The 27,564-nt window shown below is 42.5% G+C and overlaps 1 protein-coding gene and 1 non-coding gene across 4 annotated transcripts; both read left to right on the top strand.

Annotated features, from left to right (window-relative positions):
• Positions 1-83: 83 nt before the first annotated feature.
• On the top strand, positions 84-26,628 carry PPP1R8 (protein phosphatase 1 regulatory subunit 8). Of its 3 annotated transcripts, none has more exons than XM_087760841.1 (7): positions 84-238; positions 13,134-13,194; positions 19,859-20,012; positions 20,717-20,865; positions 21,539-21,683; positions 22,860-22,924; positions 23,934-26,628. In XM_087760841.1, exons 1-7 carry the CDS (start codon positions 177-179, stop codon positions 24,285-24,287), a joined length of 990 nt encoding a protein of 329 aa, XP_087616967.1. In that variant the 5' UTR covers positions 84-176; the 3' UTR covers positions 24,288-26,628. The 3 variants fall into 3 exon arrangements, with proteins under 3 accessions (XP_087616967.1, XP_087616966.1, XP_087616968.1); XM_087760840.1 differs by having other exon boundaries at positions 85-238; positions 20,645-20,865; XM_087760842.1 differs by lacking the exon at positions 19,859-20,012 and having other exon boundaries at positions 187-238; positions 20,645-20,865.
• On the top strand, positions 16,256-16,421 carry LOC148055339 (small Cajal body-specific RNA 1). Its single transcript, XR_015705568.1, has one exon.
• Positions 26,629-27,564: the final 936 nt, after the last annotated feature.

Raw genomic sequence — 27,564 nt, 5'->3', positions numbered from 1 at the left:
CCCGCGTCCCGCTCGGCGCCGGGCCGCCTCGCAGCGGGCGCCCGGCCTGGACGGGGCGGCGAGGCCCCGCCGCTGGGCCCGCCCCGCGCCGCGCGGGGCACGCCGGGATCGCCTCCCGCGCCGGTCCTCCAGCTTCCCATCCTGCCCTCGGCCCGCCTGAATGGGGCAGATGCAAGATGGCGGCGAACGCGAACTCCGCCGGCGGCGGCGGCCTCTCGCTCTTCGAGTGCCCCAGCTGGTGAGCGGGCGGGCCGGGGCCGGGGCCGGGGCCGGGGCCGGGGCCTGCTCCGCCGGGCCGCTCGCCTCCGGGCGTGCCGCGGGCCTCCTGCGGCGGGGCGCGGGTGCCCGCCGGGGCGGGCTGGGCCGGGGGAGTGGCGGCGGGGCCGGGCGCGGCGGGGGCCGGGGCTGCCCGGGCGTGCGTGGGGCGGGAAGGGCCGCGGGGCCGAGGCCGCCTGCCCGGGCCTGCGCCCCCCGACCCCGCCGAGCGGGGGCTGCGGCGGCGCCGGGCCCGTCGGGGCTCCAGGCGGGGCCGCGCAGCCCTGCGGTGCGTCCGGCGGCGGCGGCGGGCGGCCTGGGCCGGGCGCCGCCGTGCAGCGCTGGCCGAAGCCCGGAGCGCTTCCCGGGGGTGCTGCGTCCCTTCCCGGGGGCTTAAAGGGAACGTGTGATGTCGTACACGTTACATTTTCTGCTCGCGTTGTGTATGCAGTGCAAGAAATCTGTCGGCTTGAAACTAGCCTGGATTTTTATTCTACTGAGTTAAGAAGTCAGGGGAGAGCGATGTGTTGGAGAAGCAGTATCAGGGCCACGGATTTGGCTGGGTTTAGAGTCGTAGAAAAGTCCACGTTGGAAAGGATCTCTGCAAATCGTCTGGTCCAACCTTCTGTTGAAAGCAGGGCCTAAGATTAGGTTACCTGGGGCCCTATTTCATTTGCTTTGAATTTTTTGATACATTGCTAAATAGATTGCCCTACCATCTTCTTTGGGTGCCAGAGCATTCATTATTCAGGGGACGCATGCAGTTATATTTTAAATCACATAGAAAATGACACAGCGTTACAGCTGAAAAGTCAAGCATTTGTATATATATATGAGCTAGCTATGTATGTGCGTGCACGATTGCAGTCTTTAATTGCATAGTCATCCGGTTTTTACTACAGGTCCCCTACGTTTCAGTGCTCTGATGATAGTGCTCAGTGAATGGATGCTTACTGAAGATGCTTTTTAATTTTGACCTGGTTTGTAAGTGCCTGCTTTAGTTAGTAAAACCATTAACTCTCTCGTGGAAGAGAATTGCTCGTGTATTTTAGTATTTTATTTGTGCTGAACATATACAATAACAAACACCTATATGAGACAAGATGGTGCTCCATAAAATGATGACACAATAGAGTAGGCAAAGCCAAAAATTATTCAGTGTTAGTACTTTCTGGATATTCAACTTGAAATTTAAAATATCATATCTTTAATTTTTTCTTAGTGTTTTTATACAAAAGTGCTCACAACTTGCATCATATTCTGTGGTAAATTTGAAGACTTCTGCCTTTGAAAGCTATAGATTGAACAGCTGGAGAAGTGTAGCTTGTGAAATGCTAGTTTCAGTAACTTGCATGCTACTGCAGCAGAACTCCTAAATAAATACCACCTGGAGGGGAGGACTGTAACCGCTATAACTGTGAGGGCCTCTTCAGCTACGTACTTTCTGGCTTCCGCTACAAACAGGGCAGGGTCTTACAGGCAGACAGCTTGCTTCACTGTGCTGGCGCTGACCTGATTGGGTTTTGAAGCACAGTCCATTGCACTGAACGATAGAGAAATGGGGTGTCAGGGAGATGATCCAAGCCAGAGTTTTCACACCCAGGAGTAAGGGCGTCATGTTTGGGTGCCAGGGTCTGTTTCATTCTGACATTTCTAAAATTTCTGGTAATTTGCTTTTTGCAACCTGAATGTCCTTTTACTATAATGTTCCAAAATCCTTCTCAGGTAAAACAAAGCTCGTATATGGACTCTCTCCTTATGCGTTCTAAGGAGGCTCTTTATTTTCCCTTGCACCTCTGTTGTACATATGCATATTGTAATATTTTAAAGACCGAGTTTGCGCAAGCTGTACGTTTATACCAGTGTAGTGAAAGGCCTACCTGATACAGTTTGATCTTAGACAAATTGTCATGTGTAGATGTGGCAATTAATATCGGTGAAAGATTCGTTTTAAGATAACTTAACATTTTTCCTTAATGCTCTTTTTGAAGCAGGTAAGCTGTTGTCTCGTAAGGGGGGAAAAAAAACCCAAACAAACCAAGAACGTGTAGCAGGAAGCCAATATGGATAGCTCCCAGTTACAGTGTTTATATTCTGCTGAATAGGCAACTGAAAATGGGAAGTATTAGGTAGTTATGGCTGGTGGTATTCTACTGCCTCATCTGATAGGAGGGAGGAGCTCTCCTGCCAGGTGGATTTATTTACTTCTGGTTTATTTTTCTAGTCTGCAAAAAAAGTAGAATATATTTCATGTTAAAGCCTGACATGACTTCTGCTGGCATCTACTGAATTACAGACTCTAGCTCACAGCTTCAAAGTATTTATTTCTTTCAGAGCAAGCCAAAGAGCACACAGTTATGATATTGAGTAAGTGATGGATCTTGCACAGGTAGGATTCTCCAGAGTGAAAATGGGTTGCAGTAGCAGGCTTGGACCAATTTGAAGCTCTGAGTACCAGAAAGTCTCAGTGTAAATGTATCCTGCAGGCTCCCTGATGTCTTACGCAAGCACTGAAAAGTCTTCTGTGTAGGTAGCAGTGTAGATCTTCACAGGGAGAGCTTTGGGTGACCAGAAACCATGGAGTTGCAGAGAGGCTTTGTGGTCAGTAGCAGCTTCTTCTGTAGTGAATTATCTTCAATCTCATCAACCTATATTAAAATCAAAATCGCAGTCTTTACCTATGTATTTATTTTTCTGCCTCTAAGTAGCGGGACTTGGGGCCTGCAAACACCGATCATATGAGAAATGTATCTTAAATATAATCGACGAACTAGCTTTTTTTTCCTTGTCTTTAAATTGTTGCCCATGCTTTTGAGGTTTGCCTCCATCATTGTATCTGTTCTTTCCTAACATGGATAGTGTTTTAGTATGCAGTTTTCAGAAGAGACTCCTCTACTGAAATTCAAGGGTTTCATCTGTTTTAAGTTCTGCTTTTGATTTAGTTTTTATGCTGTTACAGGTTACTTCTTCATAGTCCATAAAATATTTATTCTTTCTTTTCTTTTGTTTCCAACAGTTAAACTAGCTCAAGACAGATGAAAAATAATGAATGCTGTCTTGTAGTACTCGCTTATGTCTGTACTTGTTTATGCACGTACTGTAATTTAGACGTACATGTTAGCAAAGACATGAGCTATGCATTTAAAATTGGAATAAAGTTGGAATAAAGATGTTGCCACTACTTTCTGTGGGTTAAAATTTAGCCATGCCATGAGATTGGAAAATGCCTTCAGATAACAATTACATATCCTAGTTTTATTAAGACTTTTGCATACCTTCTTGAGGTGGTGTTAGTGAGCAAAAGTAATTTCCATGGGGTACAAATGGTCTGGGGTGCAGTTTTGGGGTGAGCATCAGATGTTTAACGGATAGTGCCTGTCTCCTTTTGTCCTGGTTTAACCCGCATTTGGGATTGTGAATCTTTCTTTACTCTCTGTCTTGACACACCATTAGTTGGGATGTCAAGCTTGTTCTGGAATGTGCATACATTTGAAATAGTATGTTTTAAAGGCAACAGTCATTCCTCTTCAGTTTCTCTGAGCCAAGAAGAAGCTATTCCTGGCAATGACTGTACACAGATTTCTGGAGAAGATGAGCTCTTGAGTTCTGGAAATTCCACCTTGTCCTTGAAGTTGGGCATGAAGGTGTGTACAGTAGTCACGCAGGCCAAGATTTTTAGGAAGTGGCTAAATTTAGATTTCTGAGTCCGCATTTAGAAACCTAAATAATTGGCCTAATTTTCAACTAACACAATAGAATTAAAGTTGTCCTGTCTATGTCCTTAATAGCTACAACTCAGAATTTCTCTTTAGTCTGGGTAGGACTTACTTCAGTGAGGATGCTGAGTTTCAGCTGGATATAGCTGTTGTAACCCAGGTGGCACGTCAGCATTGAATCTTAGCCTTGTCGAAGAGATACTGTCAGGTAATTTGTAAAACTTGAGTTCTGTTATTCGGCACTTCTAGCTAGCATCACAGCCCAAAGCATTAACAGCTTTGTGCTCTTTTTCGGAAATGTTTTATTTTTGTTACTCAATGTGCTCCTTCCAGAGTTAAGCTCAGCTTGGGCTTTCCTTCCTCCTCTTGGCTGTCTGTCCCTGCTTTTTCCCATTACTCTGTAGTTTTGCAGTAGAGGGTTTGCCATCAATGGCAGAAATAATCTACGAGATTCCTCACAGAATCATCCTGATGTTAGGCACAGAGCAGCAGACTGGCCTGTAGCGCACAAGGTAAAGAAACTGAAGAAACACATTTCTGTTTCTAATACAGCAGCAAGAATTCTTGCTTGTAGATGTTTTAATCTTTTAAAAACCTACGCTGGAACTTGTTTATGTTCAGTGGCATCTCTCTTAAATATTTCATTACTAACCATTCTAAGCAATTGGTGTCTTCTGTAAGGCCAACAAATCCGTACATGTAGCTGCTGTGGGAAAACCTGAGCTTCACCGTGTCCAGCTGTTATACTACAGTGTGAAAGAACTAATTATTCAAGGCAGGGAAGTAGATGTCTGCCAAAGACTGACTTTGTCAGATGAACCAGCTTTCTTCAAGACTGTTTCTTTCAGAACACGCCGGAAAGGATCGTTTTAGGGATCAATAGAGGGGTGCATACAAAAACTGTGAGTATAAGGAATTGACTTTGAGGAGGCAAGAGCAGGTGAATAGTCTGTGGGCTGACCTGACCCTTTTAGTGTCGGGGGTTTTTTATTAATTACTTTGACAAAAGTGACCACCATGCTCATTAGTGACACAAGCATGGCCAACATAGAGGCCAGAGTATCATCCAGTCTTTTTGCTATAATTTGAAGACCAGAACAGTAAAAACCAGATAAAATGCAGAAGTGTAAGATGGAAAATAGGGACTAAGAACAAGAACTTCTTAAAGCCAGAAGCTCACTATTCAGAAGTAAAAGGACACAAGTTCATATTCAGAAATAAAAGGGACGTGTACACAAGTACATAGGCTAATCACAGAATGACCATCAATCACTAGTGACATACAACTGTTCAAAAATAGAGAGAGAGAGAGTAATATTCTACTGGATGTGTAATAATATATATCTATTTGTAAGGTAGGGAAGTGTCAGTGCGGTTGTAGAAGGCACTGATGAAAATGCATAGTCTATGTGTAACCTGTACTTAATAAAGCTGAATTCAAAGTGGAACAGATGCAGTGGGAAGATTCATTGATGGGGAAACAGCAATCTTACTTTGAGGCAGAACAGAGCTTTAGTTGTCTAGTAAAATAAAAACGACACTGGTTTACAGTGGCTGAAGTATTTTTAAGGAGGGATAGTATTGGGGATTTTTTTTTTATAGCTGAAGGGAAAGAACAAAAAAATTAGGATGGAAATCAAAGGATTTGGTCAAAAATTTAGGATGGAAATCAAACTGTCAGGATAACAAGGCTTTGGAACAGCTTTCTGGTAGGCATAAAGGTTACAGCAAGATGACCTGCAACAGCAGTGGTTGGACTTGCTGATTCTGGGGGTCCTGTCTTTTCTTCCTCTGATTTCTACAGGTAAATTACACTTCCAACATACCAGTTTTTGCTCTGAAAAGGTAGGAATAATCTTATCAAATAATCATTGCATTGTTGCTCACTACTTAATATTCATTTTCCTATTTAATTCAGTGCCATTTGAATTCATTTTTTTGGTGTCATAAAACCTGTAGTTCTCTCTAATAGAATATTTATGGCCCTGCTCTCAGGAATTAAATTTTGTATACAATTTCCAAATTTCACTGTATTCCATGGAGACTTTGTTCCTGAGTAAGTAACCAAGGGAACCAGAGTGAACCAGTAAAATCTAGTTCTGTGTGGAACTGCATTGTAACAAGAAAACATACACAGTGCCAAGGTGAAGTTGGGCAAATGCTTTAATACAAATGGAATGCTTTGTTCAGTTGAGGCAGCTACGTTTCTCATCAAATCTTCCATAAAATATTCCTAAAACACAGTGCAATTTTTTGTGTTCAGGAAAGGTCTGTAATTATCAAGTTTGAACCACAGGCTTTTTTAACTGTATTTGTTACAGCTGGAAGTTTGGCAAGACTTATTTTAATGGTTATAAGAGTAGAGGAAATCATAAATGCCTCCCGTCAACCTGTACTTTTTTTTAAAGTTCAAACGCCCTAACCATCATATTTCCTCCAGACATAACAAGGTTGGATCAGAATTATTGGTCAGCTCTTTGTGCAGCCCTCTTCTTCCACATGGGAAGAAACCATTCTACGTGAACTAAAATAATTATCTGAAAGATTTTGGCCTTAACTCTGTCATAAGACCTCTTTGTATTGTCGAAATTAAGTCATCCAAGCAAATTCCAGTGCTAGTTTGGTCTCAGTTTCTGTGGTGTGTATGCTGTGCTTTGAGAAAGGCATATGACTCATTTCCATCGCTGATGCACAACAACTTTGGGTGCAACAAACATCTTGGTAAGAGGAGGATTTTTCTCTATTGACTTCTTTCTATAGAAAAGAGCATAAAACCAGCCGTACTAATTGAAGACAACAGCCCAGATGGTTTCCTATCATATTGTGGTAGTGGCCAATAACTTACGCCTAAGCCTGAAGTACTCCATTCCCTTGCGTGCACTCCAGGCTTTTGGCCGTTAGAAGCAAAGGGGGTTTATGACCTGAAGACTATCTGGGTGGTCATATTTGACAACTAACTATTTCTATTAAACTAAATTTCTATTAAGTAAACTACACTAGGTTTGTAGCATTCATTAAGAGGACTAAGGGAATGGATGCTTGCCTGTTTTTTTCCAAGCTTCTGAAGTGATGTACTCCTCCTCCCCGCCCCCCCCCTTGCGTGAAGCCATCCGTACTGGTTATCATCCTCGTGCCCTTCTCGGCAAGAGAACCAGAACTAATACAGCATTCAAGATGTGAAAACATTGTCGTTCTATAGTTTCCTTCCTTATGGTGTCTTTGCTTTGTCAGCTGTTGATGAGTGGTCCTCTGATTCTTTCTGAACATAGTCATGATGGCTGGAGATCCTTCCTGAGTGGCACTAAGGAGCCTGGAGCTCCTGGTTGTGTTTGCGTGGTTGAGGTGGTCTTTCTCTAGCAAGTACTAGCACTCAAGAGTGCTGATTCCTTCCCCCCCCCCGGGATGTTTTCTCGAGCAGTGTTTCAGTATCGAGAGATTCATTTGCAGCATTGTGGTCTGATTTGAGTTTCCTGGATAACTGTTGTCATAAGTGATTTTTCTCATTTGTTTGTTGGCTCCTTTTTTCCAGGCTGCATATAAACATCATAGAGCCCTTGCAGAACCCTGCTCCTTCCTGACTCTTAATCATTTACATTCCCTCGTGGATTAGTGTTTCTTTTCCCTGTCACACCTTAATTTCCATAAGACCATTTGATAATTTTGTCAAAGCTTTTTTAAAAATGCCAGTCTAGGGTAACGATAGCCTTGCTTATATCGTCTTGGTTGTCTCCAGTAATTCTGGTAGACTGTGTGATGCTACTTGCCTCCTCAAACACATGAATTCTTTCTCTCAAGTATTATTTTTAAGTATTATCTCAATCAAAGATACAGGAGGCTGCACTACAGATGGTTAGCCTAGGCTCCTCTTCAGTCTGGAAAAGGAACAACTGAGAGATGTTGGGTGTCTTGAACAGTGAACAGAAAGTCTGTAGGAGACAAGTGTTTGCTGTCCTTTTGAGGAGAACTAGAGTTTGCAAAATTAAATTAATAGCAAGTAGATTTCTGTTCAAATAGTGGAGAGGATGCTTCAGCTCTATGTAGGTTATCTATGAAATGGTTTGTGTAAGATTCAGTGAATGCATTAAGTTTACATGGGCTCTTAGAGCAATTGATGTAGATAGCTATTTAAACAGATAGCGACTATGGCTCAGGAAGTCCTTGAGTTGGTAACTGTTGGAAACTGGGAGAGAATTACTGTGTGAGGCACCCGATACTGGTTGCTGGAGGTAGTTTTTGTGTTGCAGAAGGTTCCTTACTCTGGGTTTGTCAGTTTGATCTGCCTGACAAAATTCCACAGGAGTGTGAAAAATAAGTAGAGTTCTTGAAGTCATACAGAAGCCAGCACTGCTCTCTGGATTAAATAGGGCTCTCATTTTACAAGAGAAATGGTCTAAAGGAGCATGAATACAGTATTTTTGGCCCCCTGTGTAAATAGTACACCTCTTGTATGCATGTTTTGAAGAGTATAGTTTTAAGGAAAGTTCACCTTCCAATAAAAAAAAAACCAAAACCGAGACATACAAAAAACCTCAAAACCCCAAACCGCAACATCCCATTAGGAGTATTTTGAGTATGAAAACAGTCCATTTTGTAACTCCCCATCCGTTGTACTGGTAGCAAACAACAGTCTCAATTCCCTATTTCTCATCATCCGTGATATATGACCACCTTCTCTTGCAAGAAGTCAACTGATTTGGCTAATGAACATCAGTTTTACCCAGGTACCACATTAATTCTTTTCCCAGGACATTCATAAGTAGAACGGAAACCATTTCACTGCTTGGTTGTATTCTGTCAAACAAGGCATTCTTTCAGCATGGTCACTGTCGGCTTGGGATTCTTACCCAAATCTGCCCAAAGGAGCAGATTATGTGTAATTCAAAACAAGAATTGTCGTGTCCCACATATCATCACATTTCCAAAGGATAAGTACTGTCGAGTATTGAAGTGCGAATTAGATGACTCTGTTCTGGTCTGGCTATTGTTCGATTCCGATCTGTCTGCTAGTTCTGCTCAGTAATACAGTTTCTACAGCTCTGCTCTGTACAGCTTCCTGAGGAGGGGACATGGAGAGGGAGGTGCTGATCTCTTCTCCCGGGTATCCAGTGATAGGACACATGGGAATGGTTCAAAGCTGCGCCAGGGGAGGTTTCGACTGGACACTAGGAAGCATTTCTTTACCAGGAGGGTGGTCAAACTCTGGAACAGGCTTCCTAGAGAGGTGGTCGATGCCCCGTGCCTGTCAGCGTTGAAGAGGCATTTGGACAATGCCCTTAATAACATTCTTCAGCTTTTGGTCAGCCCTGAAGTGGTCAGGCAGTTGGACTAGCTGATGGTTGTAGGTCCCTTCCGACTGAAATATTCTATTCTACCAGTTTCCCAGTCAGAACTTGACTTTACTGCATGTAGTTTCCACATCACTCCTGAAATACGCTTTAAAATTAGCATCATCCGTTGATACATTCGTTTCTCTGACAGTGAGGGTAGTTTAAGCAATAGATTGCTAAACTGTTAAGTGTAGAAAACTGGAATTTGATATCTCTTAGAATGCTTGGCTAAATACCATCTGGGTTTTGCATTTTGTTGCTTCTTTTTATCAATTCTCATAAACTTTCTCGTTCTGACACTTCTTTGAGTTCCTTGGACTCAGTGAAGAAGAGCTCTAGTGTGGCATGTCCTCTCACCTCTTCTCTGATGCAGAGAATTCATTTAATGATACTGTTATGGTCATGTTCTCCTTGCCAATCGGCCTCGTTAGTTCTCTGGAAGGCTTCTTTTCTCCCAAGTAAGCCTTAGGCAATTCAGTAGGCAGTCTCAGCATACTTTGTCTCAGTTAACCTTACTGAACTAGTGATCATTAACAATTAGTCCATTTGCAGGTCTTATTTTAAGGTCACTTGCAGAATGGTGACCTGTAGAGAGCAGAAGACGTTCAGGCGGTGGGGACCGTGATACGCAATCTGGAAGGTGCAGAACAGCTTCTTGTTTCTGTCTTTCAAACGCAAGCACTTGTGCTGGAGCCAAGTTCTGATGCGAGATCATTTTTCTTGGAGCAGTGCTAAGCCTGGCTGTTCGTATGTGTTCTACGGAGAGGAGAGTCTGTTGACCTCAAGTAACTCTCCATCCTTCAGAACAGTGTGGGAAAATTAGTGGATATTTTAGCACGTTAGTTAGTGGGAGAGGACTTTTTTTTTTAATATGAGGAGAAAAAAATGCTTTCCTAACAGCACAGTACCAACTTTCTAACAAACTTTCTTCTAGTAGATTTTTGCAAGAGATTTCCTTTCAATGTTTTCCTTCCTTGATGCATGAGGTGAGGGGTCTGAGAGGGCAGAGCATGTGAGGGGTTGTTGATACTTCCAAATACAGCCATGACTTCGGATCTTTGCTGACTCTGGATCTAATTAGTTTTCAGTATAGAACTGGAAAATCTTTCTACTTTTTTCATTAAAAGACCTTCCAAGTATCTAACTTCAGCAGCCTAAGCTATGACATTGGTTTAGTTTGTTCCAAATGGAAGTTCTGTACCAAAAAAGATTTCTGTGAGTTTGTTTTGATGTATTGTAATTGGTATTTACAGTCTTACTGTGTTCAGTGTTTTGCAGGCATAGGTAGATAGGGGAAATACTGTCTCCAAAGGATTCTCAGTCCAAAAGACACCAGAGAACAGATAAATTTTTCAAGCATCTTAATTCATAGCTGAAGGCACTATCTTGTGCTGCTGCTGGGCTTTTTTTCTGTGTTCAAAATAAAGTTGAAGGTAAAAGCAGAGTAAAATAACAGCAAGGGTGAAACTAAAAGTAGGGGGGGTAATGAAAAATCAGAGATTGTATATGGCAAAAGACGACCATCGGACAGGATTCAGTCTCCAGCTGAGGAAAGTGGTTGTGCTAGAGCACTTGGGAGCTTTCCGATCACCTAACGGGTATGTTGAGGATGTTGCTAAAATGTTTTTAGGACAGACTGACCATTGGGTATCCGGGAAGAGATCACTGAAAAGAAAAGCAGAGGCCAGATTGAGTAAGTAGACTTGCTTGTAGAGTTAATTTGTTGAAAGGTTTACCTATTTGGAAGAAAAAAAAATAAAGGTGGGGGAAGCAGCTTTTGTTTGATCAAAGTAAAGCAAGCTTTGTGAAAATTATCAAAAGTTGTGTTGCAGAGTAACTAGAACTTGGCAGTTTCAGTGGAATGGAGAAAAACAAGTTTGCCAGTGCTCGGGGGCAGAAAGAGGAAACACTGAGAAGTGGACGTGAATCCGCGAATGAAACCTGTCTGTCAATGAAAAATGAGAGCTGAGATCTGAGGGGAGCACAGGAGGAGGCAGCAAAACTCAGGTGCAGCCTGGCTGTATGATCCCAGAGCAAGACTTAAGAGGGGGCAGTCCCCTAGCTGTACTGGAGTGACTGGAAGAGTCAATCCTTGTAGAACTCATCAGACGGACTCTGTATCTTCTTCGGGAGCATTTTTACTTGCTGGTCTTCCCCCTCGCCACCATAATCCTGTTTCTAGGAAGCAGTCACCATTTTAGCAGATTGCCCTGGAGCTTTGCATCCTCTGCTTTTGCTGCTGCTGTTTTGTTCATCCAAAAGAATAAGAATCAGTATCAGCCATATCTATCTTATTTTGTTAGGATGGGGTACTATCCATAGTCTTAGAGAAGGGCTTGGTAAGAAAACTTGTGAAAGTCACAACTGGCATGTTCAAGAAGGGCCAGAGAGAGATCTGAGCAGGCTAGTGTAATGGATTTGGAGCAAGAATGGAAAATGCTTGTGCAATACTGGAGAAAGAATTGAAGTAGAAATAATAGAGGACTCTGTTCTTGTATGAAGTTATCTAGGAGAGCATGTGTGTAGTAACCAGATGACCTGGGGACACAAAAGAAACCTTCAAATTGTAAGGCACGTCCCAGAAACGTGAGCAGCTATATTTAGCCCCCTCAAACAACTTCAATTACAAGTGACCTTTCTTTCTTTTCCAGCCATGCTGAGAATGTCGCTACCCGTTGTCGCTGTTCTCTTGGCTTGCTCTGTGCCGTGAGCAAAGCAGTAAATGGGAATGTGATCTCCCCTGCAGTTGTTCTTCAGAAGGGCAGCAGTGTAGCTGAGAACTGGGTCACTGCTGTTGCCTAGAAAGTTGGTCCAGCCATAGAGACAAGCAGCAGTGCTGTATCAGTGAAGAAGTACTAGAGATGCAGATTTTGCGATATCTGAGCAGAAGAAGGTTTGCTGTCAACAGCCAAAGATCCTATGTAGTGAAGGGCGGTGTATTGACACCACGGCGGTGTCCTGGGTTTGAGCACTGTAAATACTAAATATGGTTTTGATGCTGCTAATGCTCATGGGTTCTCCCACATATTAGTGGTGTTTTGCTGTGCATTGCTGAGTCCCACAGGCCTCTCTGCTCCCTTTGCCCAAGTGAGAATACTGCTGTCTGACTGGTGAATCTGCTTCACGGGAGGTGAGCGGGGATGGGGCTGTAGGGCTGGGGAGCTGGGCTGCTCTTTGTTTGACAGTTGGGTGGAGGAAGATTGTACTGTCGTGGAGCAGGGGTCCCTCTGCCATGTAATACTGCAATCTCTTCCACGTTACCTGTGTTGGTAGGAAAGCTTGATTATAGGGTGAGTGTGGAGGAACATGGGCTATTGGCCAACATTTTTATAATATTACAGGTGTGTGGAGCCCCGTTCAGGTTTTTCGCCATTACCAGTCCTAGAGGGGAAGGGTGGTAGAGGTTTCTGTTCCTCTCAGCAGCTAAGGGTAGAGATCTACTGTTTTGAAGGTAACATGACAAAACAGAGCCCTTGAGCAGGCCCTTAAGCAAACAGTCCCAGCCGATCCCCTTCTCTGGTTGTTAGCCTCTTCCTGGCCTCATATCTTAGGAGTTCATTTTGTAGATTAGCTGTTTTTCACCTGGAGAAGTAAAGCTTGAAATGCCTCGTGACCTGTTAGCTTAGCTGTTAATATAAAAAATCGTGTTTTATGTGTTGTCAGAAGGAATCTGCAGGGAGGGAAAGAAAATTATGGGTTTTCATATTTTCCCCAAAATAATTCTGCTTACATTTGTGTAGGTTTGGTCTGTAGCTCTAATCGAGTATTAGCTCTAACACTAATAAACCTTTTAATAAATATTTTGGTACTATATTTTCCTTTCTTTATTTTTCAGGGCAGGGAAACCGCCACCTGGCTTACATCTGGATGTAGTCAAAGGAGACAAACTCATTGAGGTATGAAAATAGGTTTTGTATGTGTTTGGTGTATCGTATACATATAGGCACCAGCAAGAGAACATTTCCCAGCATTTTCCACACTTACTCATAAGTATTTCCTTTCTCTCTCATATTCATTATTTTCAAATCTTTTTGGTTTACCCTGAAACTAAAGAATGAAGTTAATTTTCCCTTGCCTGTAGTCTGAGGCTGTCTTATGCTAGGCAGTGCTTCCATCAGTTATCTTCCGATTAGGTGCGCTGTTTGAAGGGATACAAAACTGCAGTGCTCAGCTAGCAAACAATGACACTTTGACTCCTGAACATTAAAACTGTCCTAGTAAGAGAGAGAGAAAAAAATCATAGAATCATTTAGGTTGGAAAAGACCTTTAAGATCATCAAGTCCAACCATTAACCCAGCACTGCCAAGTCCACCACTAAACCATGGCCCTAAGCCTCACATATCCCTGGCTTTTAAATCCCTCCAGGGATGGGGACTCAGCCCCTGCCCTGGGCAGCCCGTGCCAGTGCCTGATTAGATAATATATAATTGTAAGGGAAACTCGATACTTTGCAGAGCCTTATTTCTTCCAAACGTATTTTTGGACCAAAGTTGGCATTTTGTTCCCTACAAGATACCTATATAGGAGGTATCCGACTGCAGCCAAGAAGGCACCTCGTCTTAGGAATTTCAGGAGCAGAAACTCGAACAACATGGGGAAAGAAATCTCAAATACAAAAGACTAAGAGTAAAAATGCTTCACTTTGTACTGCTTGTTTGAGATACTTGTCTGGTCAGTTTATTTTTTATTTTGTTTTACAGTAAGGTTAACTAGGTATCCTGTATTTTACAGGATTTTTGCCCTGTCCTATAGTATGGAATATAGTATGATTTTTCATCCCATGTTCTAGATCTGCGAAGTGTTGTGATTAGCACAGATACAATGAGTTATTTTTATTACAGCAAAGGCATTTGTCTGATATACACCAGCTCATTCTCTATTTCATATTTTGTCTTATATCACACTAAAAATAGTAAATAAAAAAAAAGGCTCTTTAACATGGGTGACAGAGAGGACCGAAGCCAGTGAATGTGTTAGCTGTGGAGAGACTCCTAACTCGCAATTGACTGAAACAGAGAAAATGTTTCTGGGCAGCAAAAGTTTGCAAAGTTGAGCCAACTTTTCTGAACAGAAACTTGGAAAATTAAGAACTGAGTGTTAGATCAAGAAAGATTTAGGTAGCTTAAAATCTTGGCCGGTTTTTAATGTGTGCTACCACAGGAGCATCAGACAGTATTAAATGTTCCTTCTGGTGTCTAGCAGGAGAGATTTACTGTTTAGAATTTGGTTAAGTTAGCAGAATAAGCTTTGCATAGGAAAGCAGATGGAGATGTCACAAATAGGTATCTCTCAAATAAATTTGTGTTTTCCCAGGCCAGAAACCAGGAAAATGAAGCTTTTCTTTGTAGTCCATTACTGTTGGTTTTACAGACTGCTTGGAGAGAGTGCTCTTACTCTGGATTTAAAGACACAGAAAATTGGCAAAGCCAGTCTTGACCTAAAAGAGATCTTTGCTCAGCCTTAGTTTGAAAAGAATTAGATACTAAGACACATTTACTGCATCTTCAGAGTAGTTCACTAATTCATATAAGACATAGCTGAATTGGTTCATACCCGCTACTCGGACTACGTTGGAGCTATCCTTCACCAGATATATCTATGGCTTTCAAACCCTTTGCATTGCATTTGTCTTCAAGCCATGGACCGTGTATTCTGCTCCTTATGTTCAGGATCATTTTCAGAGATCAGAGGGCTGTAGTAGGACTGCTGCTCAGCTCAGCCTTCTCGTTGCCATCCTAGCAGCAGCATCTGGGGTAAGGATTGTACTTGGCACTGGATTTTCCAGTATTTTTTTTTTTCAGGCCATGTAATGAGATTCAGTGAGCAAAGCCAAATGGCAGTGACTTTGGGTTTTTTGGTATGTGGCAGGTGGCCAAACATAATGCAGCCTTCCCACCTGGGAGACTTCTTGTATGAGGTTTTTCTTGTCATGTTTCTTTTGGATTTTTGAGTGTGGAGAGAGAGCTTTAGGATGAAAGAGTTTATGTGGAACTCTCTGCTGAATTAATCCTCAGGTACTAGGTAAATGTCTGTCATGGGAGTCCTGGTCAGGACTGGAAGAAAAAAAAAGCAGAAAAATGGCTTATGGAATCTGAGGATGCACCATTGGTTTTGGCAGTGGATGAGCAAATAAATTAATTAAGCAAATAAATTGATAAATTGACAGTCCGGCATATCGTCCTGGTGGTGTCAAACTCCAAGGCTGTGCTGCCCGAAGCTTTGGGACCTACAGGAGGCCCAAGTTGGCTTCGTAAGCTTGGGGTCTCTGTCCGCATTGGGAAAAGGGGTGATACAAACATCCTGATTCCCTCTTCCGACCATCAACTCTCTTGATAACCTAACAGAGGTTCTTTTTGCTGTCATGCAGAGCGCTGTTGACAGCCATTTCTAGTCCGCTATCCAGCTACTCTGGGGTTCAGTAGAGGACGTGATCACACAGAGGTTACAGAACGACTGTAGAGTTTGTGTTTTACCTCCTGAACATCTGATGTTGCCTGTCAGCGTTACTGAGATCAGCGCGGTACAGCTTGCCCGCCGTTCAGCGTGTAACGCGCGCGCTGAACGCTGCGGCAAGCGGCGCCCAGGCGCCGGCACCTGCGCGTGTAGCAGAGAGGTCTGGCTTGCTGTCGTACTGCTGTCTGCTGACGCAAGAACCAGAAGAGCTGGCCTGGTGGGGAAGTTCTAGCAGACTGTTCCACGCAGCATGCCTGCTTGTGTGGTTGCTTTGTGGCCTCGCACGCTGCATACAGGTGATCGCTTACGTCCTCTAGGCTACGGTGGTTATGTGAGACAACGTACTGTATGTACATATGGGAGCTGTGCAGCAAATTAGCAGCATTTGAATGCAATCCATCTGTTTCCCTTTTTGGTACATCTGCCAAATAGTTTTTCAGTTTTGTGTCTTATGGTAGACAGCAGTAACTAAGAAAGAACATGCCTAAATCTCGTGGGTTACTGAGCACTTGATACTAACCGAGCCATCCGTATCCCAGGCCTCGTGCAGAGGTCTGAGGTACAGCTTGTGATTGCTGGGTCTGAAAAGTGCGACATCAAAACAAGCCATGAAGTGTTTAAGCTCAGTGTATGAAGAATAACACTGGGTTATAACTCAGAGGCACAGAAAATTTTGGAAACATTATCTTGAAGTAAAGGCAATAAAATTTTCTCTGCTGATGATTTGTTGCAATATTTCCAATTTATGAATTCGTTTGTGTCTTTGCGAAGTCTCTTGAAATGCTGTCAAGTCAGAATGTTATTGGTTTGTGTGTAATGGGTACAAATGAAAACTTACAGGCCAGTTCTTTTGGTTTCAGTTGTGGACAGCAATGAGAAATTGTTGGACCGATTTTTATGGTACTTGAAATCGTGAGATAACTGCTTGCGGAGCTGAGCACTGAAATGTGGAGTAATGAATCGACTTCTGAAGATCCACTTGTTTGTATCAGAGTTGTGTTTGCATAGGATTTTTTTTTTTTCAAATACACAAGAATAAAAGGAAAATTTAGTGCTGGTCTTTCTTACGAAGTGGAATCACAGAATTCATTAGTACAAATGTATTGAATTTGGGAAGATTCAGTGCTGAACTGAATGAGTAGGTACTGCGTAATATTGGACATAAATCCATTGCTATGAAGTTGAATCCCCAGAAAACCTAACTAGCATTTCTCAAAAGATGTATTGTAACAAACACTCTGGTATTCACAGATCAATAGCTGGATGAAACAACTGTGATGTTAAGGGAGAGTATCGCTGAGATTAATGGAATGATATGTGTTGATTAAGGCTTGCAGAGACAAGCATAACAAAAGTATGCTAGCATGAAGAATGTACAGGGAGGAGATTGATCTATTTACAGGTGGAATTAAAAAAAAAAAAAAGTGAACTAATACTCAACCAGAAGGGGCTGAGGAAACCAGGGACTAGTTTAAGCTCTTTATCAGTGGCTTATACTTTCTGGTTAATTGTGAGGGGAGGGTGTTGGGAAAACCAGCATTTGTAAAGAGACAGAAAGTGATAATAAAGTAGCCATGTGAGAGCGGAATCCAGTAGACTGTTTCAGTATATTGATTTCTCAGTTTTTTAATCTGAATTACACTGAGGCTTCGAGGTATGCTATTCCCCACCAGACACAAAGAGATTCAGAGGAGACACCTGCATGTTTTAAATGTCCCAGTTGGAGGAAAATCACTTGCATTTTGCATTTGCACCTCATTTGTCACCAGATAATGTACTTGAAGGTGAATTGCTAATTAAGCTGTGATTCCTGTCTTACCAAATGAGATGTGGACTCACAAAGAAGATTTTTTTTGTTTGTTTGTAGTTAAAGTCTAAGTGTTGATGCTTTTGTGGATTTTCTGCCAGCCTATGCATCACTGAGGGTACTGATGAAGCTGCCATTCTATCTAACTGTTTGTTTTCCCAGAACTTCTTGAAATTTAATATCTTGTAGTACTGGTTGAAATCGGCCAGTTGGTTGAGAAGTTATTTGGTTTAGTAGTGGGTGTCGGGAGCTGATGGATCCGCACGCAGCTTGATCGCCTAAATCTTGCTATTTTAAGAAAGCAGGCCAAAATATGTAAGTCAGTAGATTTCACAAAGCATTTACTCTCATGAAATTGTGCTTAAAACGTATACCTTGAGTTAGCTGGGAATAAGACATTAGCGGATTATTACTACGTAAGGGACCGATTAATTGTAAAGTTGTCATGATGTACACTAGTATGGAGTTGAGTTGTTCAATTAATTCTTCTAGGGACCTAAAAGAGAGAATAAACATACAGAAATAAATGAAATACTTATTACTGAATACCAGATTATGAGAACTTGCAGCATGGGGGCTGACAAATGTTCAGCAGAACAACGAGAAATCCAACCTAGAAAATGTAGAACACATCTTGGGGGGGGGGGGGGATCTGAAAAAAATCAGTGGGGGAAGGGAATGACATCTGAATGCAGCAGCGCTAAAAGCCTTGAGGTTCATAATTGGTGGGCAGGTAAATAGATGTAACTTTGGTGATTTGTAGTAGAAAATGAGGTCCATGTGATTTTTATGCTTGTAGATAAAGCAGAGGAATATAAATACTATATCTTATTCTGAGCTGTCTCTTTATTTTCTGTACAACTTGGTGGTGCCACAGAAGAAGTAACTGGGTGCTCATTGTGTCTGTCTTTCTGATAGCTCAAAAAACCCCAATTACCTGTAATTAGTCTGATACATTAGCTCTTTCTAGCTGAGCGTGTGGTTTATACAGCTGGCAAAACTGAGGAGCAAACAAGTGATAGAGGGGAATGGTGCTGCCAGGCAGGGAGGCCCTTCCTCATCACAGCCCTAGTGCGTATAATCCATGGCTTCGCGAGAGCCACCTGGGGTACGCATCTGACTGAAGGCAAGCTGATTCAGTCTGCTAAAACAGCAGTAGACAAATGCAGCAAAAAAGTGCTTTGCAAGCTGAAAACTTTGCTCAGATGTGTTGCAGTCTGATTGAGGAGAGGATTGTATAGTGGGGAGAGGAAGGAGGGAGAGGGGAGAAATCCTTCTGCTCTAGCAGGCAAAATATTAATTCAGCTCAGACCATCTCATGAAAGCAGTGCTTTCCTGAACTAAGATCTGGTTTTTTTCTGATGGAAAATGTATCATCAGCATTCCCGTTATCATGCTATTGAAACATTGTGTGGGCTTTGGTAAATGTTTCAAAAAGCAGGAGAAGCCATCTGTTAACAAATCTGTAACGCATTGCCAGCCTTTGACTTGTGCAGCTGGAAGCAAGAAAACACAGGTTAGATTAGGATCTTGGGATGCAGTGAAAAAGAAGGCTGCACTGCTTAGGTACTTCAGCATTTAGGCGCAAGGAGTTCCTTTCAACAACGTTGTCTGTTAATAGAACTATGCTGTGTACACTGTAGGACTGTGTCAACATGTTCCTTTGCTTTTCAGAGATGGTTTATGTAACTGATATTACAGTGTGTAAGGTCTTGTTTGAAGAAGAGATTAGAACTAGGATGAATTAAGAAGAAACGCCTAAAATTAATGGCTTACTTGAATGGACTAATATGGATTCATATCACAGTACAGATTCTGTATAGTTTTACATCTTTATTATACAGGTCTGAAGTCTCCTGGATGTCCATTTGTATACAGAAATATAATTTTGATGTTCTGTATCGGACTGGAGACCATTCAGCATAGACTCCTGACTTAGAAAGGCCCAAGGTCGTCTCCCTCAAGGAATGTGTAAAAATCGCTGGGAGCAGATGTGAGAGAGGATCTCTTGTGTAAGACAGTCTTGTGCTTTGAAGAGTTATTGTCCTTCCCAAGCTCTCTTGTGTTGGCTGTTAAAGAAGGGAATAACTGGGACTCTTCCATATTCAGCTGTTCTGATTTTACAAAGAGAAGATTCGAGTTTCTGTATTGAACAGTGTCAGACAAGACTGAAATATTGATTAGATGTTGATGCTTTGTTTTGAATTTGCTCTGTTTATTCATGTTCTTGAATTTTTTCAGGAAGATCCAAAAGATTATAGGAGTCTAATATGCTTCTCTGTTTGATATTCTACCTCAGAAACTCATCATTGATGAGAAGAAATACTATCTCTTTGGGAGAAATCCTGATCTGTGCGATTTTACCATTGACCACCAGTCTTGCTCTCGGGTCCATGCTGCCTTGGTCTATCACAAACATCTCAAGAGGGTTTTCCTCATAGATCTAAACAGCAGTAAGTAGTGTGACATTTAACCAGATAGAAATATGATATTTCAGTGCTTAAACATTTCTGAATCTGAGACACTTTTTCCTTTTTTTTGTTGTTTGCACTGTGTGGATAGATGACTATAATCTGAATTAGCATCCTAGTGAAAGATTGGCAAGGGTCAGGAGCAAAGGAGTGTTTGCTCCAGTCAGCTTACATCTGCTTCACTTGGTGTTTAAAACGACATTTCTAGACTCTTAAGAGGCTAAGGGAGAGGAGGAAAGTGACTTGGCCTTCCCTTCACAATTTTAATGAAGCTTTCTCTTCTGAGGGTGGTTTCCCAAGATCTAAAACCTAACATGCTGGTTTTTTCCACTGGGGGAGTGATTCCAGACATGGTACATTGGGACCTACAAGAATCCAGAAAGTGAACGGTGTTTGTCATTTATTTCCCTGACTTTTTGAGGACTCCTCATGTATGTTATCTTAGTTTGTGAGATGGTAGGTAAAATGTACATAGCTAATGTTTTCAGCAGTACCTCAGTGACTTGTATCTCGGAGCAACCATGTGCAGTTTTTTAACTTCTCAAGACCTGAACTTGAGTGCTGTGAGCCCAAGCTGATGACTAACAGACTATTTTGCATTTTGATGTCTTCAGCACATGGCACGTTCTTGGGTCATATCCGTTTGGAACCTCACAAACCCCAACAGATACCCATTGACTCCACAGTTTCATTTGGCGCTTCTACACGGGCATATACTCTGCGAGAGAAGCCTCAGACACTGCCATCAGCAGTTAAAGGAGATGAGAAGATGGGTGGCGAAGATGAAGAGCTCAAGGGCTTGCTGGGCTTGCCAGAGGAGGAGACAGAACTTGATGTGAGTACGATGGCACTTTGTACCTAGATGGCATTTCCAGCTAAATGGATAGCATTCCTCACTTGTTTGCTTGGGTTCAGGTTCTTAATTTCTTGGCCTTGAAGATAGTCTGAGGTGTCTTCTGCTGGCAGGTAACACACAAACCAGCTCATTCTGCCATAAGCCTGTGACCATGCTGCTTCGCAGAATCAGTGACCTAATAATCCTACTATTCCAATGGTCTTCTCAAAAAGGCTTGCCAGGGAGTATGTGCTCTCCAACTAACGTTACCCCAGGTCAGGGGTGATTTCCCACACTGTTCCCCATCGCCAGATAACAGTGAATGCTGCCCTGTTTCCTGCAGTTAGCTAATGAAGAGGGAGAAGGCAGCGTGTGTGGCATTCACAGGATTGTTGAGGTTGGAAGGGACCTCTCAGGGTCATCTAGTCCAGCCCCCTTGCTCAAGCAGGGTCAGCTAGAGCAGGTTGCCCAGGGTTGTGCTCAGTCAAGTTCTGAATATCTTTGCAGACAGAGACTCCACCACCTTTCTGGGCAACCTGTTGCAGCACTGGAGCACTCTTTCTTCCTAGGGGTCTAAAGCTGAAGTAAACAGTGTGCTGTGGTCTTTTGATATGCACAATCACATGATTAAATCAGACTTCATACACTGTTTCATCTCCAAATTTGTTGTTAGAACCTGACAGAGTTTAATACAGCCCACAACAAAAGAATTTCCACGCTAACCATTGAGGAAGGGAACTTGGATATTCAGAGACCAAAGAGAAAACGGAAGAACTCCAGAGTGACATTCAGCGATGATGATGAAATCATCAATCCGGGTAAGTAGTTTGCTTTAATCTTTAGTTGATGCCTTTAAGGCGCTCTTTCCAGTATTCTCACAGGGATTCCTCATGGCTGCATAGGGATAAGGAGAACAGAAATTTGGCAGTCAATATTTGGGATCTGCTATTTCAGAGAAGCTCCCGCATGTCTTGCTTATGTCTTTGACCTCTCTCTGTTTCTTCTCTTGTACCTGTAAAATAACTGCATGATTTGTGCAGGACAGGGATGTCACACTCAGCTTCATTCTTCAAAATTCTGTCAAATGTTGGAAAGATCTCGTGGGTCCAAAAGGAGGAAAATGTTTTAAATTTTTTGCCTTCTTTAGAATCTAAATGGGAACTGAACTCATTTTGGTTTTCATCTGTCCCTTAATGCTTTCCTTACCCGTTGCCTAATGGGTATTTGTCTCAAGCTCAGAGGTTTTTTGCTATTTGTCTGCATATCTGAAACAAGTCACTTGTTCAAAACGATGCTTCTGAAGATGTATCCAATTCCTAATTAGTCATTTTTCTCCCTTAACTGCTTTATATTAATGGCACTCCTATTAATGATATTTTATATGGATAATATTCCTATTAATAAGAGTAGCTTATTAATGAGTATGCATTTTAAAGTATAGTCAGGAGCTAGTTTCATTTGGCAGTGTATACCACCCAGAATAACCATTTTGATTTATGAGGTCATGCAATTCAGTGCTCAGAACATCCTAAGGTAAACAGCAGTCATTCGCATTACAAAAAAGGTAATTTTTTCAGACTTTCAAGACTCTACATTGAATTCTTCTGACTCCTCCTTCAAGGTCTCCTAAGGACTTCTGGGGCTAGCTGTTGTGCCTTTGAGCACATGCAGTGCCTTGCCAGCAGCAGCTTTCAGCCCAGAACTCCCGTCTGATCAATGCAAACTGGCTCTCCGTCTGTCCGCTTTCCCCGTTCTCCGTTTGAGTGGAAGCCTTTCTCACCGGCGCATCTGATGAGCCTGCCCTGAGCCAAAGCCACTAGGTGTCCCCTTAGCTCCTCTCTTTACGTGGGCACGCTTGTGCTTACCGAGAGCTACTAGAGCACTGGCTTTCAGAAGGTCCACATGCCAGTTCTTCATATAGGTTCCTTTACCTGACAGGTCTTCTATCTTCTCCTGTATTCTTACTGAAAGCTTCACTGTTCTTGCATTTACAGAGGACGTGGACCCTTCTGTTGGGCGTTTCAGGAACATGGTACAGACGGCAGTAGTCCCTGTTAAGGTACAGAGTAACTCCCAACTTTCTAATTAATACAGTACATTGATGAACTCGCTTTATGAATGACACCTTAGAAACATAACGTTCTATGGTGGAAAGCATTTTATTGTTAAGCAAAAGTCATGTTCAGGTTTCACAATTGTCTTTTTTTTTTTAGCAGATTTGACCATTTCCCTTCAAATCCAGCTTTAGCTCTTTTCTTTAATAACACAGGGGATCAATGGCAATTTTTTTTACCTACCAAAAAGAAACACTTTTCAGAAATTCAGTATGGTAGTTCTAGACATCAGTTAAAATTGTGGGAAGTGTGGAAAATAAAAAGTAAAAATAAGAGGTTGTTTGTTTAAATACTGTAAGTGCTAAAGATTTCATAAGGTTGTCTACTAGAACTAGCAGGGTTTAGACTTTGCTCCAGGATGAGTGTGTTGCCAGTGCTATATTTAATTTGAATATGCTAGGAGTAGAGATTTGCAAAACTTAAGGGTAGCTAAGCAACAGTGTAATACCAATTTTGCTTGTTGCTCGTATACAGTAAATAATGTTGTGGAAAAGGATAATTCTACATAAACCCCAGACTGCAGGAGAAGATTCAAATGATCGAGAGTTAGTCAAAATCATCCAAGTGATCTACAAGTTGCAGTTTCTTACTGTGGGGGGAAGGAGGGTCTGTGTTACTGACTAAAGACCTACTTGGTCTTGTGTTCAGGACAAGCTCAAGACTGGCAAGGATGTACAGGAGGTAAAGAGATGCTCAGACCTGATCTAAGTTAAAGCTGAGCTTTAACTTCTGTCACCCCTTCCTGCATTGTGCACCTTTGAGAGTTTATTAGTAAGTGGTTTTCAAGGAAACCCAGAAGAAATCTTCTGGGACAAAGATTGGGACATGGTCTGTAACCACTTTATACGTGGCTGGCCTAGGTGCCTTCTTGGAGAAAATGACATTGGCATCCAGTTTAAATAGCTTGCTTGTTTCATGTATTTTGAATAATTCTTTAAATACTTCCGTCTACAGAAAAAACGTTTGGAGAATCCAGGCTCATTGACCACAGATGATTCTGCATCACGACGTATGCAAAACTTTCCCTACAGTGGAGGATTATATGGTGGTTTACCTCCAACTCACAATGAGGCAGGCTCCCAATCGCATGGCGTCCATGGGACAGCACTCATTGGTGGTCTGCCAATGCCCTACCCCAATCTTGCCCCAGATGTGGACTTGACTCCTGTTGTGCCCTCAACAGTTAACATGAACCCAGCTCCAAACCCTGCTGTCTTTAATCCTGAAGCTGTGAATGAACCCAAGAAGAAGAAGTATGCAAAGGAGGCATGGCCGGGCAAGAAGCCAACCCCTTCCCTACTGATCTGAGTTGGGTTTTGTTGAGGGAGGGTGGGAGTTACGAACTCCAGAAACTGTTTATGTGCAGTATCGTCTTTTTAAAATTTCAATGTCCTAACCAGATGTAATACCAAGATTGGAGAAGTGAAATATCCTTTAAAGATCTGTCTTCAAACGTTTTTATATGTCTGTTTAAAAGAAAAAAAAAAAAATACAGTTCCCATCTCCTTTTGAACCAAAATATCTGGCAGCGTTTTCTTAGCAATTACTGGCCCCAGAGGTCTTTACTCTGAATTTTGATCCATAAGGTGAAGGGGCAGAGTCATACAATTTAATTATTGTTTATGGCATGACCCTACAAATTTGTGTATTTAGGTGTCATGCTTACTATGAGTACTGTTGTTCCTGCTGGACTAGCTCATAGCGGGTCAGCTGTATCGGAAGTAAATGTTTGTGGGGCCAAGCCTTTCAGAAATCCCATTGGTATGAGTTCTAAAACTTGCAAAATATAGGTCAGCTTTTTATTTTTTTACATTTTCAAAACCCCACCGATGTGGGGCATTATCTTTTTTTGCTTGTGTGTTTGGCTACAGCTTGTTTTAATTTCCACCTAAAACACTACAGCATCCTGTTAGTTCATGAGAACGTGGAGTTGAGATGGCCAAGAACTAGGTGGGCTTCCTTAGCGATGGACGTACTAGGTGGGCTTCCTTGTACGATGGAGTGCTGTGTGGATGGATGAAGGGGTGTACGCGTGGAGGGATCGGAGCTTGTGTCGGTGCCTACGGCAGCGTGCAAGCCTGGCAAGCCGAGGAGTGTTTGCTGGATAGGCGCTATCTACGCTGTACAGACAATAAACAACAGAGTAGCCTTGACTCTCTCCCCTGTGATAACTTAAGGTGGAGTTAACACAGAGGAGAATGGTTTCTTTTAAACTTCGTGGCCCTTTTAACTTAGTTTCATTTTTATTTGCAAACGAGACTTGTGAACTTAGAGTGTATGTGAGATGCAATGAGACACATAAAATAACGAGCAGCCATCAGCAGTGTCAGAGGACTTGCACATTTAACAACTAACACCACAATCTGCACGCTATTCTGGCTGCCAGTAACGGGGTGAGAATTGAGTGCTACTTAAAGCTAGAATATGAATTCTCAGTAGAGATTCTGCCTCGCCTTGAATAAAGCTGTGTATAAGATGGTTTCATAATAGTACGTTTTTTGACTACTTCATCACTTTTTCCCATAAAATGAGAAGCTTGATTTGGATTGTTGCTCTAGCCCTTCAAATCCTCGGTTTTAGATTTCAAAATCTGATTCGCATGTATTCAGACACTATGTCTTTATACAAGGTAAGGCCAGAGCTCTGTTTTTCTTAGGTTTACTCTGGATTTTTTTACATTCTATAATGCAGTTCAGCTACGTAGTCACGTTCCTTTGTTTGGGGGATTTCTGCAGGAAATATGCACTAAAATCACGGTAGTATACCCAGCTGTTCCTTGTGTACAGTGCTGTAGCTACCTGGCTACGTAGTGGTGTGAAAATCTGAGGGTTGCCGGAGCGGTGCTGTCTTACAGCGCGTCTGGTGTGCTGTATGCACTAGACCTGTTTGGACAGATGCTCCAAAATCAGCGTGACTTCTGCGTCTGCAGAGTGATTGCTTCTATCATGTTATTGAGGTAAAAAGGAGCTAGTAGCTACCCCATTTACAAGAGCGATGGCTTTAGAGACTGGTTTGTTCCCCTCCCCACACCATCATATCTAGCTCAGACTATTCTATGGATGAATACAGTACCTTCTTCATGATATAGTTGTGCCACTCTGTGTTTAGTTGCTATTGAATATGATTCAGTCCTCGGACGTTCTGCTTCCAGACACTCCATGCTGCCTCTTAAAATCTTTCTCCCGTTATTTTTAGTTTTGCTTCTTTCTGGCATGTAGAATTTTCTTTTTCCAGCCAGTCTGCTTTATGAAGGCAACTCTTTAGGGTAAGACTAGTTAGGGCAAGTAAAAGTTCAACAAGTTTTCTTCTTCCTGTTTTTCTGTTTCGGGGGCTTTTTTTGGAGGGGAGTGGGTTTTTTTTGTTTTGGTTTGGTTTGCAAGTGGCTCTTTGCAAGATTTTTCTTGAAAAGGGAAGCTTTACTGCTTATTGTTTTTTAAAGCTCTTCTCCTCCCTGGGTTTGAACAAGCTCTCATTATTTTAGAGCTTAGGGGCCATAGCTGGCCAGTACAGGAGGGGACAGTATAACATCTAGGGGCTTTGTACAGAGGTTTGTACACTTGTGTAATATGTAATAGGCCTTTTCACACTTTCTGTTGAGCTTTTTACCTGTAACCTTTACTATGTTGTAAATTAAATGCAGATTTTGCCAGTTTGGAGAGTGTAGTGTGTTCGTTCCCAGGCTACGCTTCTGCAGTTGGGACTGTACGTTGTTTTGTGGCTTACTGAAGGATTTCTGCCGTGGCAAAGTGCCGTTGTCGCCGCAGGCCTTGTTCGTAGGGGCTGGCTCAGGCTGCAGCTCTTAAAGCTGCTCCAGCTTCTTCGCTCGTGACCTGCTTTGCTGCCTTGTGCTGCAGCGTTGCGCTTTTGCGCACCAAAGTAACACTTCCCAGTGGATTTTAAACAGCAGTCGCCTTTGTTTTCTGAGTGAAGTTTTATCTGGTTCTGGCATAATCCTCGCTCTGCAAAAGTCATACTTTAGAGCCCAACTTTGCTCTTCTCATTGCCCAGCTTGCTGCCTCTGACCCATAGAGTGGCCTTGGGCAGTCCAAATGCCCCGTCCTTTGTCGCTCTGTGTCTCTGCAGCTTGTCCTAGGCTCACTGGGGAGAGCTGTAGTGGAAAACAGTAAACTGGTAGCTGGTTAAAGATAACCGTGGTGCCTGCATAGGGGTGAGAGCGATCCCCAAGCTTTGCTGAATTCAGTAATATTTAGGCTATAGATTAGTGTTTCTTCTCAATCCAGCAGTATTCTTTCAGCAGCTGGAGCAGTTACATTTTCATTATCATGTGTCAGCAGAAGGCTGAATCTTCACAATTTGTGTGCAAGCTGCTGATCTGCCGTAAGTAGATCTTCTCCCTGGGGCCTTTTAGGGGAGCAGGAATAGCTTCCAGCACAGAACAGGTGAAGTGTGCGCTCGTGCAGTTACACCAAGTGCTTCGAAACACTCAGTGGCATGGGGAAAGACCACAGTAGAGGCTTGGACTGGAAGACATGGCTTAGGACAAGCCAAAGAACTGGGGCTATTACTGGGCTCAGAGGTCAGATGCTGTTTAAGAGGTTTTTTTCAAAAACAGTCTTAATACTGT

Source organism: Nipponia nippon, unplaced genomic scaffold (assembly GCF_047370975.1).
Source record: "Nipponia nippon isolate SJK-2023a ecotype South Korea unplaced genomic scaffold, ASM4737097v1 scaffold_23, whole genome shotgun sequence".
Classification (NCBI taxonomy): Eukaryota; Metazoa; Chordata; class Aves; order Pelecaniformes; family Threskiornithidae; genus Nipponia; species Nipponia nippon.
The sequence above is the reverse complement of the archived record's forward strand: the minus strand, read 5'-3'. Positions and strand labels throughout refer to the sequence as shown.

Bases quoted from the DNA above. Each gene is read 5' to 3' on its own strand.
- PPP1R8 (XM_087760840.1), top strand. From the start codon at position 177: ATGGCGGCGAACGCGAACTCCGCCGGCGGCGGCGGCCTCTCGCTCTTC. The intron at 13,195-19,858 runs GTATGAAAATAG...ATTCTACCTCAG, and splicing joins AAGGAGACAAACTCATTGAG to AAACTCATCATTGATGAGAA. The intron at 20,866-21,538 runs GTGAGTACGATG...ATTTGTTGTTAG, and splicing joins AGGAGGAGACAGAACTTGAT to AACCTGACAGAGTTTAATAC.